This window comes from Rhagoletis zephyria, unplaced genomic scaffold (assembly GCF_001687245.7).
Source record: "Rhagoletis zephyria isolate East Lansing unplaced genomic scaffold, Rhagoletis_zephyria_1.1 Rzeph_scaffold_00186, whole genome shotgun sequence".
Lineage (NCBI taxonomy): Eukaryota > Metazoa > Arthropoda > Insecta > Diptera > Tephritidae > Rhagoletis > Rhagoletis zephyria.
Genome location: NW_016157270.1, coordinates 381,461 through 397,834, shown reverse-complemented (window position 1 = coordinate 397,834; position 16,374 = coordinate 381,461). Strand labels below are relative to the sequence as shown.

At 38.2% G+C, this 16,374-nt stretch overlaps 3 protein-coding genes across 3 annotated transcripts in view; 2 read left to right on the top strand and 1 right to left on the bottom strand.

Annotated features, from left to right (window-relative positions):
- Positions 1–2,390: 2,390 nt before the first annotated feature.
- LOC108357980 (ras-related and estrogen-regulated growth inhibitor) lies at positions 2,391–4,219 on the top strand. Its single transcript, XM_017609092.1, has 6 exons — positions 2,391–2,525; positions 2,648–2,784; positions 2,913–3,071; positions 3,169–3,321; positions 3,382–3,565; positions 3,636–4,219. The coding sequence occupies exons 1-6, from the start codon at positions 2,417–2,419 to the stop codon at positions 3,875–3,877; spliced, it is 984 nt and encodes a 327-aa protein (XP_017464581.1). The 5' UTR covers positions 2,391–2,416; the 3' UTR covers positions 3,878–4,219.
- Positions 4,220–7,149: 2,930 nt separating this feature from the next.
- On the bottom strand, positions 7,150–11,643 carry gudu (Armadillo repeat-containing protein gudu). Its single transcript, XM_017609091.1, has 5 exons — positions 10,806–11,643; positions 10,514–10,736; positions 7,725–8,538; positions 7,445–7,659; positions 7,150–7,362 (listed from the first exon to the last, which is right to left on the bottom strand). The coding sequence occupies exons 1-5, from the start codon at positions 11,630–11,632 to the stop codon at positions 7,219–7,221; spliced, it is 2,223 nt and encodes a 740-aa protein (XP_017464580.1). The 5' UTR covers positions 11,633–11,643; the 3' UTR covers positions 7,150–7,218.
- A 3,204-nt stretch (positions 11,644–14,847) lies between these two features.
- Positions 14,848–16,374, top strand: part of Ir68a (Ionotropic receptor 68a) — a 6,893-nt gene continuing 5,366 nt past the window's right edge. The window contains exons 1-4 of the mRNA XM_017609054.1: positions 14,848–14,927; positions 15,000–15,455; positions 15,519–15,652; positions 15,711–15,925. Of these exons, the coding sequence (XP_017464543.1) occupies positions 14,848–14,927; positions 15,000–15,455; positions 15,519–15,652; positions 15,711–15,925 (885 nt within the window). The remainder of the gene's footprint in view (positions 14,928–14,999; positions 15,456–15,518; positions 15,653–15,710; positions 15,926–16,374) is intronic.

Below are 16,374 nucleotides of genomic sequence, written 5' to 3'. Positions count from 1 at the left end.
CTTCAATGGGATATGTATGTACGTATGTATGTATGCATGTGGTAAATATTGGAACACTATAACATTGGTATACTCGTGCAGATGTAATGGCAAATATAATGTAATATGCATGACAATACTTGGATATCTATATACAGATGATATGGAGATACTTGCCAGATATGCAAAAGTGGGTGCACATACATATATGTACATGCATACACATGTACATACAAAAATGTATACATGACTTTTGCCAGTTTTGTTTTAATGCACAACAAAATCGAGTGTAGTTCAGGGAAAGGTTTCTTTTTATTGGTTAATCAAAGATTACAGCGGCCATGGCTGGGAATATTTAATTTAGTACAGATGCTGCTCATACGCCCTGTCGAATTCTGACTGGACTTGTATGTACACATACATATGTACATATGTACATATGTGAATCAGGCTTAAAATGTTCTTCCATTTTTTCATATGTAGTTATTTTGAATGTATCTATTTTATATTTGATAAATTGAGGAGTAAGTATATCAGAGAACAACTTAATTAAATATTAAAATTAAGCGAAAATACCCGTATCAAGACGAATTTATATATGGTGGTGGTAACTAGATCAGCTGATTTTGTGTACGTGTTTCGCCTCACGGCTTCTGATGTCAAATGTAAAAATTTCGTTTGAATTATGCCAAAACAAAATACATTTAAATTTTTGTTTTTTGTACTTCTACTGTCTTCTTCTTCTTCTTCTTTATTGGCGCTGTAATCGCCTAAGCGATTTTGGCCGAGTTCAGCAAAGCACGCCATTTATTTCTCTTCTGTGATAACTGACGCCAATTGGAAATGCAGGGTGAAGCCAAGTTCAATAATTTTTCATTTAAAACGGCCTCAAGCTCAATAAAAATTATTGAATACAATTGTTACAAGGCCATAATTAACCAAAAATAATAATTGATAAATAAATAAATAAATTCAGAGTTCTGACAAATGCAATATTTTTTTAATGCATAGCATTTTAATGTTAATGAAAAATATGAATGCATTATTTTTTGAAATTTAATGTAAATAAAAATTTCAATGCATTAATTCTGAGGAAATAATGGTAATGATTTTTGTTTTGTATTACAATTGAAATTTTTAAATGAATGCTAATTATTTCTATTCTTATTTCCTAACATCAAATCGTCAAAAAATAAATTTGGCAAATTAAAGATAAGTAACAACAATATTTTAATCAATTCATTTTTACTTCCTACTTAGTTTTTTAATTTATTAAAATATTGATGTTACTTACTTTTATTTTGTCCAATTTATTTTTTTTTATGATTTTATGATCGTCGTTGAAAAAATTAAAAAAAAAATGGTATTCCAACTCTTCCGAACTCAATTTTTCAAGCTCATTCCGCAGACTGAAGATATTGTCGCAGAGGACCAGCATTTCTTTTCAATAATAAGGGATTAAAGTAGCACCTGTGAAGACCTATACAATTTTCGTATCATAGTTTTTGTGTGTTTTCGACCCGCCCTAATTGACAATCCACATAAAAATCCACAAAAGCACACTGAGTTGCACGCACATTGCATTTATTTTCATAAAACATCTAACAATGTTTGCAAGAATTTTTCTACAAATAAGCATAATAGAATGGAGCTGAAAAAACTATTAGTAATTATTCGAAGTCCTTCCAAAAGAGGTTATTTAAATATATTTCACTAAAAAATAAATTTAAGGGTTTTTAATAATGCAAAGAGCAAAATTATTAAAAATTTTAGTTCATTTAAATTTTTCATTAACATTAGTTTGGATAATTGAATGAAAACTAATTTTATTGGCATTATGTTTTTCAAAATTAATGCATTGAAATTTTTATTTGCACTAAATTCCAAAAATGAATGCATTAATTTTTGCTTTAAGTACCATGCATTAATGCATTTTTCCCCAACTCTGATTAAAACCGATCCGATTCGCGTGAAACCTTTTCCTCAGGGTGTGTGTTTGTGGTCGCTGATTACGAATTTGGTGTCACCTACGTACCCACATGGTGTATAAGTTACCCAGACGAGATGAGAATCTTACTCATACGCCATGTACGGGCTAAGGATGCCAAAATTGGCGGAAAATTGTGATCCCGGGATTTCGGCATATTTTTCAGTAATCCCGGGATCCCGAAATTCATGCCGCGATTCACATTGAGTCATAACTTTTATGAATATGAGTAAAAATTCAATATCTGAAAGCATTTAAACAAACCATGAAATAAAACTATTTAAAATTTACGATAAACTAATTTTAAAACTCACGTATATATTAAATCAGACAAATCTAAAAGTTTCTTAAATTGTATTTAAAAAACCTTGTGATTGAAGAACGTTTACGATATAGAACTTATATTTGTTAATCTTTTTATTTTAGTTATTTTAACATAGCTTCTTCACAATGAATACCACATCACCAAAATCTTCCTTAGCCAAATTGGGCATACACACCACGAAACATAAATCCTTAAAAGTGATGGTGCTGGGACAAAGTGGAGTTGGCAAATCAGGTGCGAATTAGATCTTTACTTTAGACTCTTTTATCTATGCACCTTGAAATAGTTAAGTACTTTGCAGAAATAATTGGTTATTTCCTTTCCCTATGTTCTATTCATATTTTCGCTTGCGACAGCTATGGTGGTGCGATTCATTACACGTCGTTTCATTGGCGAATACGATCCTAATCTGGAGAAGATCTATACACATAATACAACATTTGACAATGAACTTATACAGTTTGATATATTGGATGCTGCTGGGCAACCAAATGTAAGTAAGAGAACTTAAACGATGTACCAGAACGACAGACATTTTATCAGCATTCGTCGATAGTTTTTGCACAATAACGAAATCTTATTTATGAACGTTGTTTTTTTTTTCAAATTCACTACTTTTAGAAAGAGGATTGTGTCAGCCTGGACTCGAACATACGTTGGGCGGACGCATTTATACTAATGTACTCCGTTACGGATAAATGTAGCTTCGACGAATGTAATCGGCTGAAATTTTTGATTAACTACAATAAACGACGACGTAAACTGGGATCAAATAGTAAGGTGGGTAATGAACTTTTATTGAAAAGGATATCCATATATAAATGCGGAATATCCAAAGTACCAAATCAACTAAATTTATGCATTTACCTCTCCTCAGGATTCACTCTCCGATGTGCCGGTGATTTTGGTAGGCAACAAAACCGATCAAACGGGCGATCGCATGGTGAACATCGATGAGGGTCAACGACGTTTTCGTGAGCTATCATGTGCCTGCTTTCATGAGATCTCTGTGAGAGAGAGTGTAGATCAGGTGAGTACTTTAGATTTATAAAAAAATTTAATATTGATATGCTAAGTAACCGTTACTCAGGTGCAAGCAGTTTTCCGCGATGTATTTCGTTTTTGGCGCGTCTTCAGCAAATTTCCCAAACTGAAACGTTCCACCAGCGATGTACAGAATGCATCCGATTCGGCGCTAAGCCCGGACTCTGGTTGTTCTTTCTACGATTCATCGTCATTTAACAACGAAACACGCAGATCCTTCTTCATAATCGGTAAGTTGTAGTTGTACAAGCAGAGGCAAATACCTCCTCCATCCTAATTATTTTCCCACCAACCCTATAGGCAACGCCTGTCTCGAGGAGAACGATCACACCGAGTCCACCGACGAGCTTGGCTCTGGCAGCTTATGCAGTCCACGCAGCGGCATCGATACACCATTCCGCAGTAGAGCCTCCACGGATGGCACATTGTTGTCGCGACCGCGTCGCTGGCGTTATCCGCCGCCCGGCTGTCTGTTGCCACACACCAATCGGGTCGAACGTCGTATGAGTATTTCGACACGCGGCAGCAACGCCAGCTATTGACTAGTGATTAAGTGCTGGGGGGAACTCAGTAAACAGTGCAGCGACTTCATTTTCTAAAACTACATATTTGAGAGTATAAAAACTTTTATTGCTTGTTGCTTAGAAAATTGTAAAGTCTTGCTTATGTACAAAGAAAATTTTTTAAGCTATATTTGTGCTCTAAAAAAAAAAAAACAATGAAATAATTAAGGGGGCGGGCGAGGCACGCATATTGTTGGACCATTTAGACTTATCTGTGGTGTGTTTGTATTGAGAAGGGTTAATCAATAAATTTTCAATTACAATTATTAATTAAATAAATATATGTACCTATTAAAATTTTAAAATTGTAAGTGTAATACAAATGCATATTTTATACATGTATTTTTTTATGTACTGATCGTATATATAGACTAAATATTTATTAAAGGTTTCATATTGAATGTAGTATGTATGTATGTTCATAAATTAATGTATGTACTTTAGTAAATATATTGAAGAAATCTTATACATATATTTTTAGGTTAAATTTTGTTTTTAATTGAGAATCCTAATGCCAAAATAATAATGTGATAAAATGTGATAAAATTAGGTAGAAAACATTTGGTAGGTATTGGTTGAGCCTCTTCTTCGTTAGGTTAGGTTAGGTTATTGTAGCAAAGGTACTAACTGAGGCATTTATTAGACTGTGCATTATGTTACCTCATTACACAAATTATGCGAACGGTAACTGCAGGTTAACTGTGTTAAACTAATAGAAGCGCTGGATGCTCAATACAAAATTCCGCAAGCAATTGATTTTCACTCCGGAGAGCTTTTCGGGAGTGTTGATAAATTGAGCACCGAGGAGCTTAAGCCTAAGTCTAGCGAAGTGATGAGATGATTTCATCTCGTCTTCCAAACAGCTGCGCCAGCAGCAATCCGTGACGATATTGGGCCTTATGCATAAAAAGTGAGCTTAAGCTCAGACTCAATTTTTGCACTGAAAGGGTGAGCTCAAGCTCAAGAATTTGTACTGAAAAACGAGTCGGAGCTTAAGCCCACTTTTTATGCATGAGGCCCATTAAGTCACACCACGTTCGGTTCCTAAAGTACAATATCCGGTCAATAAACCTGTAAGAATCGAGAGCTGGTGCTTAGCCAGCTGCTGAGGCTCCCTTGACCGCCCGCGGCCAACTGCCGGCCAGAAGGTCCTCTCCTTCTGGTCCGAACCCATCTAAATAACCCAAGTCTTGGGTATACCGTTAGGATTGATGGATCAAACCGAGCTAGGCGGGAGTTAGTAGTTCCGCTACATAACATTGCAACTTTGCATGTCGAAGTTTTCGCCTAGCGCTTGCTGAGCCAACTATGAGCTCATATGTTTATGAGCAGGCCGCAGGTTGCCAATGGAACTCCTATACCCTCCTTGTCCGAGGTGCGTCCCTCCTTTGAGGGTTCCCTTCCTAGCCAATTTATCAGCCCTGCAATTATCAGTGAGGTCACTTTGAGCTGGGATCTAAATCAGCTTGATTTTGATGTATTCCGAGTGTTCCGGTTGAGAGAGGTCAGGCATTTACCTTCTATTTTTCTATGGCCAGGAACTCAAACAAAAAGAGCGCAACTCCATCTCGCATTCGCAGGGTCTGGGTTTTAATCCTTTTCAAACTCTTGGCGACAGAACTTCGTCAAGATGTTGTTGGGTGTCAAAGGCCTCAGGGGTTTGTCCCTCAACACATTGCGGCCAAATGCCTCATTCTTTATTCTTGCAAAAGCGGGGGCAAAGGCACAAAAAGTATCCCACTGTCTCATCCTCTTCAAGGCAGGATGGGCAAATGGAGTTATCATGTACGCCTATCACACTCAGGTATTTGTGCCACGTAAAGTGACCAGTCTGCAGTCCCGTCTTCTATGTCCAGCCTGCGGGCTATGTGCGATAGTATACCCAATAAGGCATGCTTGATGCAAACGAGGACTAAAATCTGGTAAGTAAGAAGATGACGGGAAAAATACCCTCTTAAATACCCAACAACCCTGATATTTTGGGACAAAAATGTACATCATGGTTAAGGCACAACGTTTGGATGGTAATACTCCAGCTGACACCCACATGTGCTGAAATCCATTCGCACTTGCGACAGGGGCACGGATTGTGGAGGCCCAAACCAAAGTCTTCAGCGTTATAGACCATAAGCGCATCCTAGAAGGGAGTGGGTGGTAACGCTAATCCTCTCTTCTTCAGAGTCGTAAGAGAAATAATCCATTGCAGGGGATGTGGGACAAGAAGCAGCTCGCTGCCAATGACCCTCCAATGAACGAATTGGTCCTCCCTGGTCCACTGTGACGACACCCGCCAAAGCCTGCCCAATGCCACTGCCAGCCTTAGTATGGTGGCTATGGGTGTGGCACTGCCCAATTCCGATCTTGCGGCGAACAATCGAAGACAGCGACAGAAGAAGACGGTATCAGTCAGACAGACCTCTGGCGCAACGAAACTACCTGGAGTACACCAACAACAAAACCCCATTGGCGACCAGAGCGCTAACTTGACTTATGGCATATACTAGTTGACCACGCCAGCAATATAGACAGCTACTAAAAAGTGTATAGAGAACATTCTATGGGTTCACGATATGGTTCAAGGTATTTAAACGAGGGTCCTATGTTCGAGGTGTTAACTCCACATATCGTCGATGAGCTCTACGCGTATGCTGTGCATTTCTAATGGGCATGGAAGAAGCTGCTCAGCAGGGATATCCTCTCTTGTAATCGCCACACCAGAGCAATACTAGCTTGATGCGAAACGAGGACGTCCAAATACTAACCGCAGTGTTTGCTGTTTCAAAGGTGGACCCATCGACTCATTTCTGAGTTTGCAGCATGGCTTAAAAGGAAGCACGGTGAGATAGACTACGAGCTAACGCAAGTCATCAATGGGCACGGCTGCTTTAAGAGTTATCTCCTTTGCTTCCGGCGCAAGGAAGATACATTTTCCGAGATTCGCGAATCGGATGGCCAAGAAGATGCAGAGCACCTAATGTATTCTTGCCCGTAACTCAGTGAGCAATGACGTAAATCAAACGAAAGTTTTGGGATCTAACGTTTCTCCAGAAAACTTAATGCTGCGAGGAGGCGTGGAAGGCGGTATGCAGTGTATCAGCAGAAATTTTGCAGCAGTTGTGGGTAAGCGAACAGAAAGGAACCTGAACTGCGTCGACTTTTGATACGGAAAAAATTACGTAATCCCAATCAAATTTAGATTTGTCCCCATTAACACGCTTTCGATTTCCTTAGTCAGGTCTTTTATTGCAGTCTGTGAAAAGCTCTTGCGCAAAAATAACAAAAAAGTATATGCGCGTACATGTTCAGAAAGCGCAATCGATTTAATATTCCTCATCGATTTTCAACAAATATTCTTCGGCACGCAAAGCCAATTCACGTATGTTGCGCAGACAACCAGCAGCAGCCAGCTGTGTCTCTTTGTTGGTGGAACCAACGCACTCCAACAAAAATGGTACCACACCGCTCTGAAATGAAGAAGAGAGTATTGAAAGGAGAATTGACGCTAGACAATATTCCTTACGAAATTCGAAAAAATCACCCACGCACCTGATGCATAATGATGCAATTTTGTGGATCCATCGACAACTTCTCCAGCGCCATGGCTGTGGTGCGATGCACGGCCGGATCATTGCTGGTTAGGTAGCTGACGATAGGCGTGACAGTGCGCAAACGTCCCAACTCTTGTGTGTTATTGCCATAAGTAGCGCAACTTGCGATAGCGGCGGCCAAATTTTCACGCAACAAGTCCTCGCTGGTATTAACTGTGTGCGAAGTGGAGCCTTTAATACCAAACTCTAAAATTTGCCACAAACCCACAAAAACTCACCCAAATCAGCTAGCTTGTAGATTACTTTCAAATCAGTTAAAATTGCCAAATTTGTGGAATCTTTGGCAATTGTTGCTATAGCAGCACACACCGCCGACAATACATGCGTATCGGTGGACTTCAGCAAATCCACAACCAATTCCATAGCGCCCACCAAGCTTCTCACCAACTCACCCGATTCATGCGCATTGCGCACACACGGACATATGGCGTAAGCAGCGTACGCCTGCACTTGTGTGTCGGTATTCTTTAGCAATGACCAAATCAGACGCACTGCATCTAGTTCCTCTAGTATGCGCATACTTTCAGCATCCTCGGCGCATTCCTTCAATGCCTTGGCCAAGTTAACCAAAAGTGGCGCATGCGAGGAGTTCAGTAACGCAACCAATGCTGGCAAGCCGCCAGCTATACGCAGCACTTCACGATTATTTTGGAAACGCACACATTCAGCTATGGCGCCAACCACATTGGTAATCACGTCATCTGAATCATCGTTCAGCAGCGGCACCAGATGATTGATGAGTCGTAATGTGTCGAGTTTCTTGACATTTGCTTCGGAGACAGCGCACATCCAAATGGCGCCAGCAGCGCCAGTCATTAATTTCTTGTTATCGCGTATATTTTTATCTTTGATAATGGCGACAAGCGGCTCCAAACCGCCAGCGGAACGCACTAAATCACGTGTGGTCTGATCGAAGGCGCACTTGTAAATCGCCGTACTGCCTTCGGTCTTCAAGTCCAAACTATCCGAATGCAAGTGGGTGACAATATCGGCGATCATACCCTCGGTGGTGATGGCCAGTTGGAATTTGGGCTGGATTGGATAACAAATCGGTTTAAAGGGGAAATTTTCAAGCCATCGGAGTATACTTATAATGAAGTTAACTCGTTTGCAGACTCAATAAAAAGAGTTAAACTATAAATCTAGCTGATGATAATCGAGAGGTGAGAAGAAAACGTGCGAGGTGTCGCCGTCGTTGGAATAAAACTTCCTAAATCTGGGTTTGGGTTTCAAGGTCACTGATAAAGAAAGAATCTTGATTTCGAAGTTTTCCTCAGAAAATATTGTTGGTCAAATGAGCCCCCGGCCATAATGATTCTCTTTCCACAATCCCAGTTTGCTCCATATAAGGGCACTCGGTAAAGCTGTTTCTTTCATAAAAGTATTTTTTTTTTGGGTGAAAAATAACTTGAAAGCTGTCTTCTGTTTTTCGATAGACTAATCGAAAGATCTGCTAACGAGGCTGTCTTAGCTTTATTATGTTTATCCTTTAGCAATATGTTTTCGAAAAATTCTATTATATCTATAAAAAATGTTATTTTCCTTTTAAAACCATAAATACTAAAAATTAAAAAAAGTTTTACATTTTAAAAATCAGTTAAATTAAAAAATCAAAATATAAATTAAATAAGAATATAATTGATAAGAAATAACAAAAACACTTTTTTTAAACAATAAAATCTAAAAATTTAATTGAAAGAAGAAACAAATTTAATTCAAACGAAAAAAATATAATTAACAGAAAAAAAATAAATAAAGTAAATTTCTAAATATTAAATGAAATTAAAAATATACGGGATGAGGGAAAATCATTCACCATTATATTAAAAAAAATATATTTTTAAAACGAGATCGAAAAATTAATTTTAAAATAAAATAAAAACAAAAAATAACAGAAAATTAAAAATATAAACAAGTTTCTAAAAAATAAGTAAAATTAAACAAAATTTTTTCGTTTGAAAACAGTAAAATCTAAAAAATAAAAGAAAATTAAATTTAAAAATATAAAAATTTAAATTAAAAAACAAGAAAAAATATACATAAAATACGCTTTAAAAATTAAATTACATTAAAACTATATATATTTATCTTTTTAAAACAATAAAACCTAAAATTTAAGAGAAATTTTATTTTAAAAAAGAAAAAATTTACTTAAAATAAAAGAAAAAACTAAAATAAATTTCTAAAAATTAAATCAAAAATATTTATGTATATGTTTAACAAAAGATCTAAAAATTAAAAAATATTAAATCACAAAAATAAATTAAAGTAAAAAAACTAAAAGAAGTACATAAAATTTTAATGAGACTCATAAACAAATTTTTTTCTTTTTAAAACAAGAATAAAAATTAAAAGACAATTTTATTGAAAAATTAAAAAAATTCACTTCAAAAATAAAAAATAAATAAAATAAGTTTCTAAAAATTTAACGAAATAAAAAATATCTTTCTTTTTAAAACAATCACATCCAAGTATTAAAAGAAAATTAAATTAGAAAAAGAAAAATTACTAAAACAATTTCCTAAAAATTAAAAGAAACTATTTTTTCTCTATAAAACAATGAAATCTTAAAATTACAAGCAAATTTAATTTAAAAAATATAACATTACATTTAAAAGAATTTAGTTAAATAAAACATGTTACTAAAAATTTAATTAAGTGGAGAAATATTTTTCGTTTTAAAGTAATAAAATTTAAAAATTAAAAAAAAATTGAATGAAAAAGAAAAAAATTAATTTAACCTAGGATTAAAGAGAGAGAACATAAGAGAGAAAGGCTTTTGTGGTATACATTACATGAATGCATGAACACTTCATTTAGGTCAAACTGAGCGTTCTCCAGTTACGAAATGAAGAATAGTACAAATCACTTTCTAACAACAGTTGCAAGAGCAAATGTCTGCTAAGCATCAAGATCTGTAAGTCTATTGAAATTTCCTCTTTCTCCCTACTCGAACTTAATTTATCTGAAAGAAACTTTCTACTTGTATAGTATTTCCTTACATTACCTGCGACGCGCATTCTTGTATCGTGCCCATAATGGGTATGACAACATCAGTGTGACAGGATTTGAGTAAGCGAGCCATCAATGGTACGATGCCACTTTTACGCATCAGCTCCTTATTGTGGCGCGATAACGATAGCGACCAAAGTGCACGCGCACCAGCACGCGCCATATTCAAACACTCCAGATCGCTTGTGTTGAGTTCCTCACGTGGCGTTTTGAGTATACTTAAAAAAACAAAAACCAAATCATTACATACGCACATTTCATGCGCAACTAAAAACCTCAACACTCACCGCAAGCTCACATCCAGCATATCCACCAACTTGGGTATACCATTACAAGTGCGTACATATTTCCTAGCCAAACGTACCTTACACACATTAGCCAATGTTTCAGCAGCCATAGTCTTTAGTTCGCGTGACAGTGCACTCAATATATCTACAATAAGCGGTATGCCACCCAAATCGACAATAGTCTTACGTATATCGATATTTAAGGAGATCTCAGACAGTACGTAAAGCGAGCCGAGGCGACAATGTGAATCATTGCATTCGAGTATGTTGACCAACACCTCTAAACCGCCTATGTCCTGTACGGCCATTTGATTGATTTGTGTGCGTAAATCGTAGTCGCGCAGGCAACAAAGTGAGACAATGGTGGCCGTTTGATTGCCCGCCTTAATGTATTTAATTAACTTTTGTATATTATAGTAATCGGCGGGTATTTCGGCGGTGCGTGCAATGTCCTTCCAACGTTCCTCTTCCTCCGTCGATGATTCCACCTCTGTTGAGTCAGAATCTTGTGTGACAATGGTTTTTTTGCTGCCAAAGAAACGTTCCGGACAGCTACCGCACGTATCGTGAATACGCCGACGCACTTCTTTCTTCTTTTGCTGCTGGTCTTCTTTCTTAACTTTTTGGAGCCGCCGCTGCTCATCAGAGTCGGGTTGTTGTTGTCCCGACTGCCATGCCTCCTCGTGCTGCTGCTTTTCTTGCAAATTTTGTGCAAGCACCTCTTTCAAATGTTTCTGCTGTTCCGGTGTAATGTCTATCATGCGAGCTTTAGTGTCCTGCAGTGATTGGACATTTATCTTTTCTTCATCATTTTCTATGGTGGACATATTTCCGCGTTGTATTAGGCAGAAAAATAATATAAGTAGGTATGTAGTATAAGAAATATGATTTTCTGATTTAATTGTGCTATGCTTTGTGCTGGAATTTCCAAAGCTAAAATATTTGTGTGTCAACGTCTATTTTTGTGCTTTCAATACGGTTGTTATTTACTTCACTTCGATTGGAGCCACGTCGTCTTAGAAACGCATTGAATGTGGATAACTATCGGGTGGGGATGGACCTATAACAATGTTTATTTACTAACGGTGTATAATGGGTAACAACTCGCATTCCTTTGCACTAGGAGCATAATGCACTAGGCGTATATTCTAATTTCTTTAAATAAATGTCTAATTATTAGACTTTTTATCAGGTCTGAAACAGATATCTTTAAGAAAACGAGGCTACTAGTTTACCTCGGTAATTTGGTAGCCCAAAAATTTTAGAACGTCTTCGGTGCGACATGCACACATTTCTTGAGACATTTCCTTATGTTTCTTATCCTGGCTTTGTTTCCGCTGAGGTGGAATGCTAATCTGGGAATAGCTCTTGACACGAAGTTGACGTGCAATAACTTAAGTCGAGCGCAAGGTTAAACGACAGGTCGGAGTACTTTTAGTAAGACTTGGGATATGAGACCGGCTATGGTAGCTTGGAAGCTGATCGTAACGTATTCGGATGTGATGTGGTAACGTCGAATCGTGTTCAAAACTATGGCTTCTATGTTAAATGGGCTACAATGGAGTGGCTGTGAGTACAACACAGCTATTTACAGCTATAAAGACAATATTTCGACTGCGTTCATTTGGATTGTGGTACGCTGATCGGTATTCAAGGCTTGCCAGCACTCGAAACTTTTCTTTTGGGCCGAGGTGAAAAACTGATACCGACTGTATATTTTACGAGAAATCACGTCGCACAGTAGTCCGAGATTGGTAGAAGGTTCTATTTTCGTAATTTATCGAAATAGCCTACGAAGTCGTTGGCTCGACTCTAGACATGCCTAGTAACACGATCTAAAGCTTTTTCCGGTTTCCGGTGAATCGGTTTTTATTGGATTTGATTTCAGCTTAAATACCATCATATTTCTGATTTGAGTTTTCCTGGTTAAAACTAAAATACAAACCGAATTTCGTTAAAATGTAATAACATTTATCATAACCGCCCCCTAGTGTAGTGGGCGTGACAAAAGTAGCAAAAATACCTCATATGAAAAATTACACTAAAATCGGAGCAAAACTGGCACTTTTGCTATATTTTATATGGGAGAGTAAGGAGATCCACTCTCTTTGGGAACTCTTTACTGACCAATGCAAGGCTGAAAATGGAATTGAAGCTGATTGGCGTCTGGAAGGTAATTTCACTTATAATAGTTTTGAATCGCAATTAATGCGCATAAATACTTAAAGTAGCGGACTTCATGATTGGCGAAAAGGGGTACAGACATCAGTTTAGGGTATGGCAGCCAAAATGGCTCTAAAGGTCTTGAAAGCCGCTGTAAAATGGAATAAACTTGAATTCTCCTGGTTACAGGGCTCATGAAAATCGTTAGTGCAATATTGTCATCTGCAAAACAGCCAGTGTCTCCTAAAACGTTTGGGCTAAGAAGGTGATAAAACTCCCTTTCAGGCAGAGGAAGAGACAAACACGATCCCTGATTATGGCACTGTTACACCTTGTTTTATTTCATCTTTTCAGCGGATTCCGGATTAGGCAGAAAGCCTACTCCCAGAAGGCTAATACACAGTCTGATATGAGCAATACACTCGCAGAAGGTATGCTCCACTGTCTCCTCTTTCAATCTGCATCTTCTGCATATATTTTTAGTGGGCAGAGCCAGTTTAAACTCATGCGAAGCCAGCAAACAATGCCCCGTTAGACCACCCGCTAGTAGCCTAGCTTCCTCCCTGTGCAGGTATAAAAAAACTTCGTGAACTTTATGTCATACGCCCTGCACATAATTCTGGATTCGTAATCGCTTAGATGGAAATCGCGCCTTCCTCTATGGGCATAGTTTCCGACGGAGCGCTTCTTTTTCAAGCTTACCAGCCCCTCATCGCCCGCGACGCCTGCGTGCCCCGTAACCCGGTATAGATGTACGTCAGTACTTCCGCTTAGAAAATACTCCTGTAGTTTGGCAGCTTGTAGAAGTTGTTGAGATCGAGGTCCCGCGCAGACAACTGCCTGTGTATAGACATTCACCGAGTCAGCCCTCCTCATGCCCTCACGCCAGCCTTCGACCTCTATAGTGACTTCGAAATTCGTCACAAATTGCAGATCCGGTATCATGTAGTCAATGCGTCCGAGTAAAATGGACGCTATACTACTATGTCTGTAGGACCTGCACACAAACTGCCACCAAGTACAGTGCGCAACTATGCCAGAGTGTTTAGGGGTTGGTTATTCCAGCCTACTACTATTCCATTCCGTTCCAATCCAAGCGTAGCAGCAAAAAAAAATAGGAATTCTAAAAAGTGGGACTGGGGGCATATGTTTCGATGGAGACTCAGTAGAGCGAGCTACAGCGAACAACCGATCTAAGGCGGAGTTGGAATGGTTTTTAACTACGTGGATATACCAGTTAACAACGGTACTGTTTAGGTCTTTGGCATTTAAAAACTCTTTTTCTCCAAAAATATATTTTTTTTTTATTTCACTCTATTTAATTTTTAACCGACTTCGCCAAAGGAGAAATGTTATCAATTCATCGACATATTTTTTACCGGATAATTTTGGACCACTTGAATTGCTTTTGATAATTCGGAAAGCTGGTACCTCAAGAGTGGTCTCATACTAATTTGGTTTAGTGCCGAATTGGATTATGAAGAAATTAACGTTGCTCCTAAAAGTTTATATGACCATTAAACTCACTTTTTTTGTTTGCTTAAAAACAACTTGTATTTGTTTTTTCCCAAATTTTTCTTCGTTATTTGGGCTCTCCATGTTTCCCCTACCATCCACTTTTACAACTGCATTCTCTTCAGCCCATTTAACAATATTCTGTCACGCATCATTGATACAGTCATGGGTTTAAGTCACTTGTCACAGCAGCAACACCATTTCGTATTCTGGGTCAAAGGTTGACAAGGTGAAATTGGAATTTGAATGTGCAACAGTAAACGACAAAGCCAAGTACAAGTAAAAGTTTTAACTCGTAAAAACGAAGTAAGTTAAACAGTTAGTTGAAACACGCGGCTATTTGAGGACGTGCATTTGAAACAAAATGTACCAATACGTATTTCGATTATTCCCAATTTTGTTGCCAGTTATGCATTTTTGTAGCGCCAATAAAGAGGGTATCAGGTATTTATATGGATCTATAAGGCGTATGTATTTTCAAAGTGCCTTTAATAAATGTCGCACTTAATCCTACAGCATCATAGAATCCTACATCAGCGATACGCCCCACCAGAGCCTCCACAATTTACTCACCACACTTTTGTCCTCATCCCGCATTGAGCGCTGTTTTGTTGTGATCACCGATGACACCTATCAACCGCTGTACGATGAGCAATTCTTTCACAGCAAACGTCCGCCACGCGCCTATTACTTCCTTAAAGTGCCACCGTGGGAGGACTTACTGGCACCAAATTATCAAACAGTGCGGGTTTTGAAGAAAATACGCGCACACAATTGTGAATTTATATTCATCACGCTGCTGAATGGGCTACAGGTGCAACGTTTTCTTCGCTTCGTCGAGAATCATCGAATACTGAACTTGCAACAGCGTTATGTCTTGTTGCAGGACACACGACTCTTAACAGCCGATATGTGGTATATATGGAGCATTATGATATCGACCATTTTTGTGAAGCCCATAGAAGGGCAAAGGTACGAAATTGTTTCGATGGTGGCAAACAGTCAGTTTGTAGGCAAGTATTCTTTTTGGTTTAGATTTCTTTTGAGCACCATTGCATATCCGGAAATATTGAACGGATTGGTGGTGACGAAACGCCTAATGCTGTGGGAAGTGGGTAAACGCATAAAAATCAATCAACTTTATGAAGATAGAACCTCAAATTTGAAAGGTTTGAAAAATCTGCCTGGATTCCAATAAAATTTCATGTACACATTTTTCGTTTCCAGGCTATTCCTTGCCCATCGTTGTCTTCGAGCATGTACCCATGGTCAAACGTGGTACAGATAATTCCAGCTTTGTGGGACTTGAGGTGGAAATTATAAGGGCGCTGGGCATTAAACTCAACTTTAAGCCTAAATTCTATGAGACTAACGATGCTGCTATGGCGCATTGGGGCAAAAAGTTACCAAATGGCAGTTATTCGGGTATACTAGGCGATATGGTGCGTATGTATGGGTTAAGTAGTTTTAATAAACGATGCAGCGAAACAAAGGTGGCACCTTCCGCGAACCTATAATCTTCTCTTTCTCGATTTGACAGCATCCACCCTTTCGCTGACGTCACATTATCAATTTTTCCCACTAGTGCTGAACATTAAGTTTTCAAATTGTACCTATTTGCCGAAGAGTTGTACTTAAAAGTAGTACCTAAACAATAAACTTGTATTTTTATGTGCACATATTTTTGATAGTTGGTGGACTACATCTTCCTTATGTACCATAAAAACTTTTGGACATACTCTTCTTCTTCTTCTTATTTGGCGCTGTAACCGCCTAAGCGATTTTGGCCGAGTCCAAAACAGCACGCCAGTCATTTCTCTTCTGTGCTAACTGACGCCAATTGAAAATGCCAAGTGAAGCCAAGTCCTTCTCCACCTGGTCTTTCCAACGC

Excerpts from the sequence above, each read along its gene's own strand:
- LOC108357980 (XM_017609092.1), top strand. The coding sequence starts at position 2,417 with ATGAATACCACATCACCAAAATCTTCCTTAGCCAAATTGGGCATACAC. Across the intron at positions 2,526-2,647 it reads AAGTGGAGTTGGCAAATCAG|CTATGGTGGTGCGATTCATT; the intron begins GTGCGAATTAGA and ends CGCTTGCGACAG. Across the intron at positions 2,785-2,912 it reads ATGCTGCTGGGCAACCAAAT|AAAGAGGATTGTGTCAGCCT; the intron begins GTAAGTAAGAGA and ends CACTACTTTTAG.
- gudu (XM_017609091.1), bottom strand. The coding sequence starts at position 11,632 with ATGTCCACCATAGAAAATGATGAAGAAAAGATAAATGTCCAATCACTG. Across the intron at positions 7,660-7,724 it reads CTACAAGCTAGCTGATTTGG|TTAATACCAGCGAGGACTTG; the intron begins GTGAGTTTTTGT and ends CTTCGCACACAG. Across the intron at positions 7,363-7,444 it reads ATTGCATCATTATGCATCAG|AGCGGTGTGGTACCATTTTT; the intron begins GTGCGTGGGTGA and ends TCTTCATTTCAG.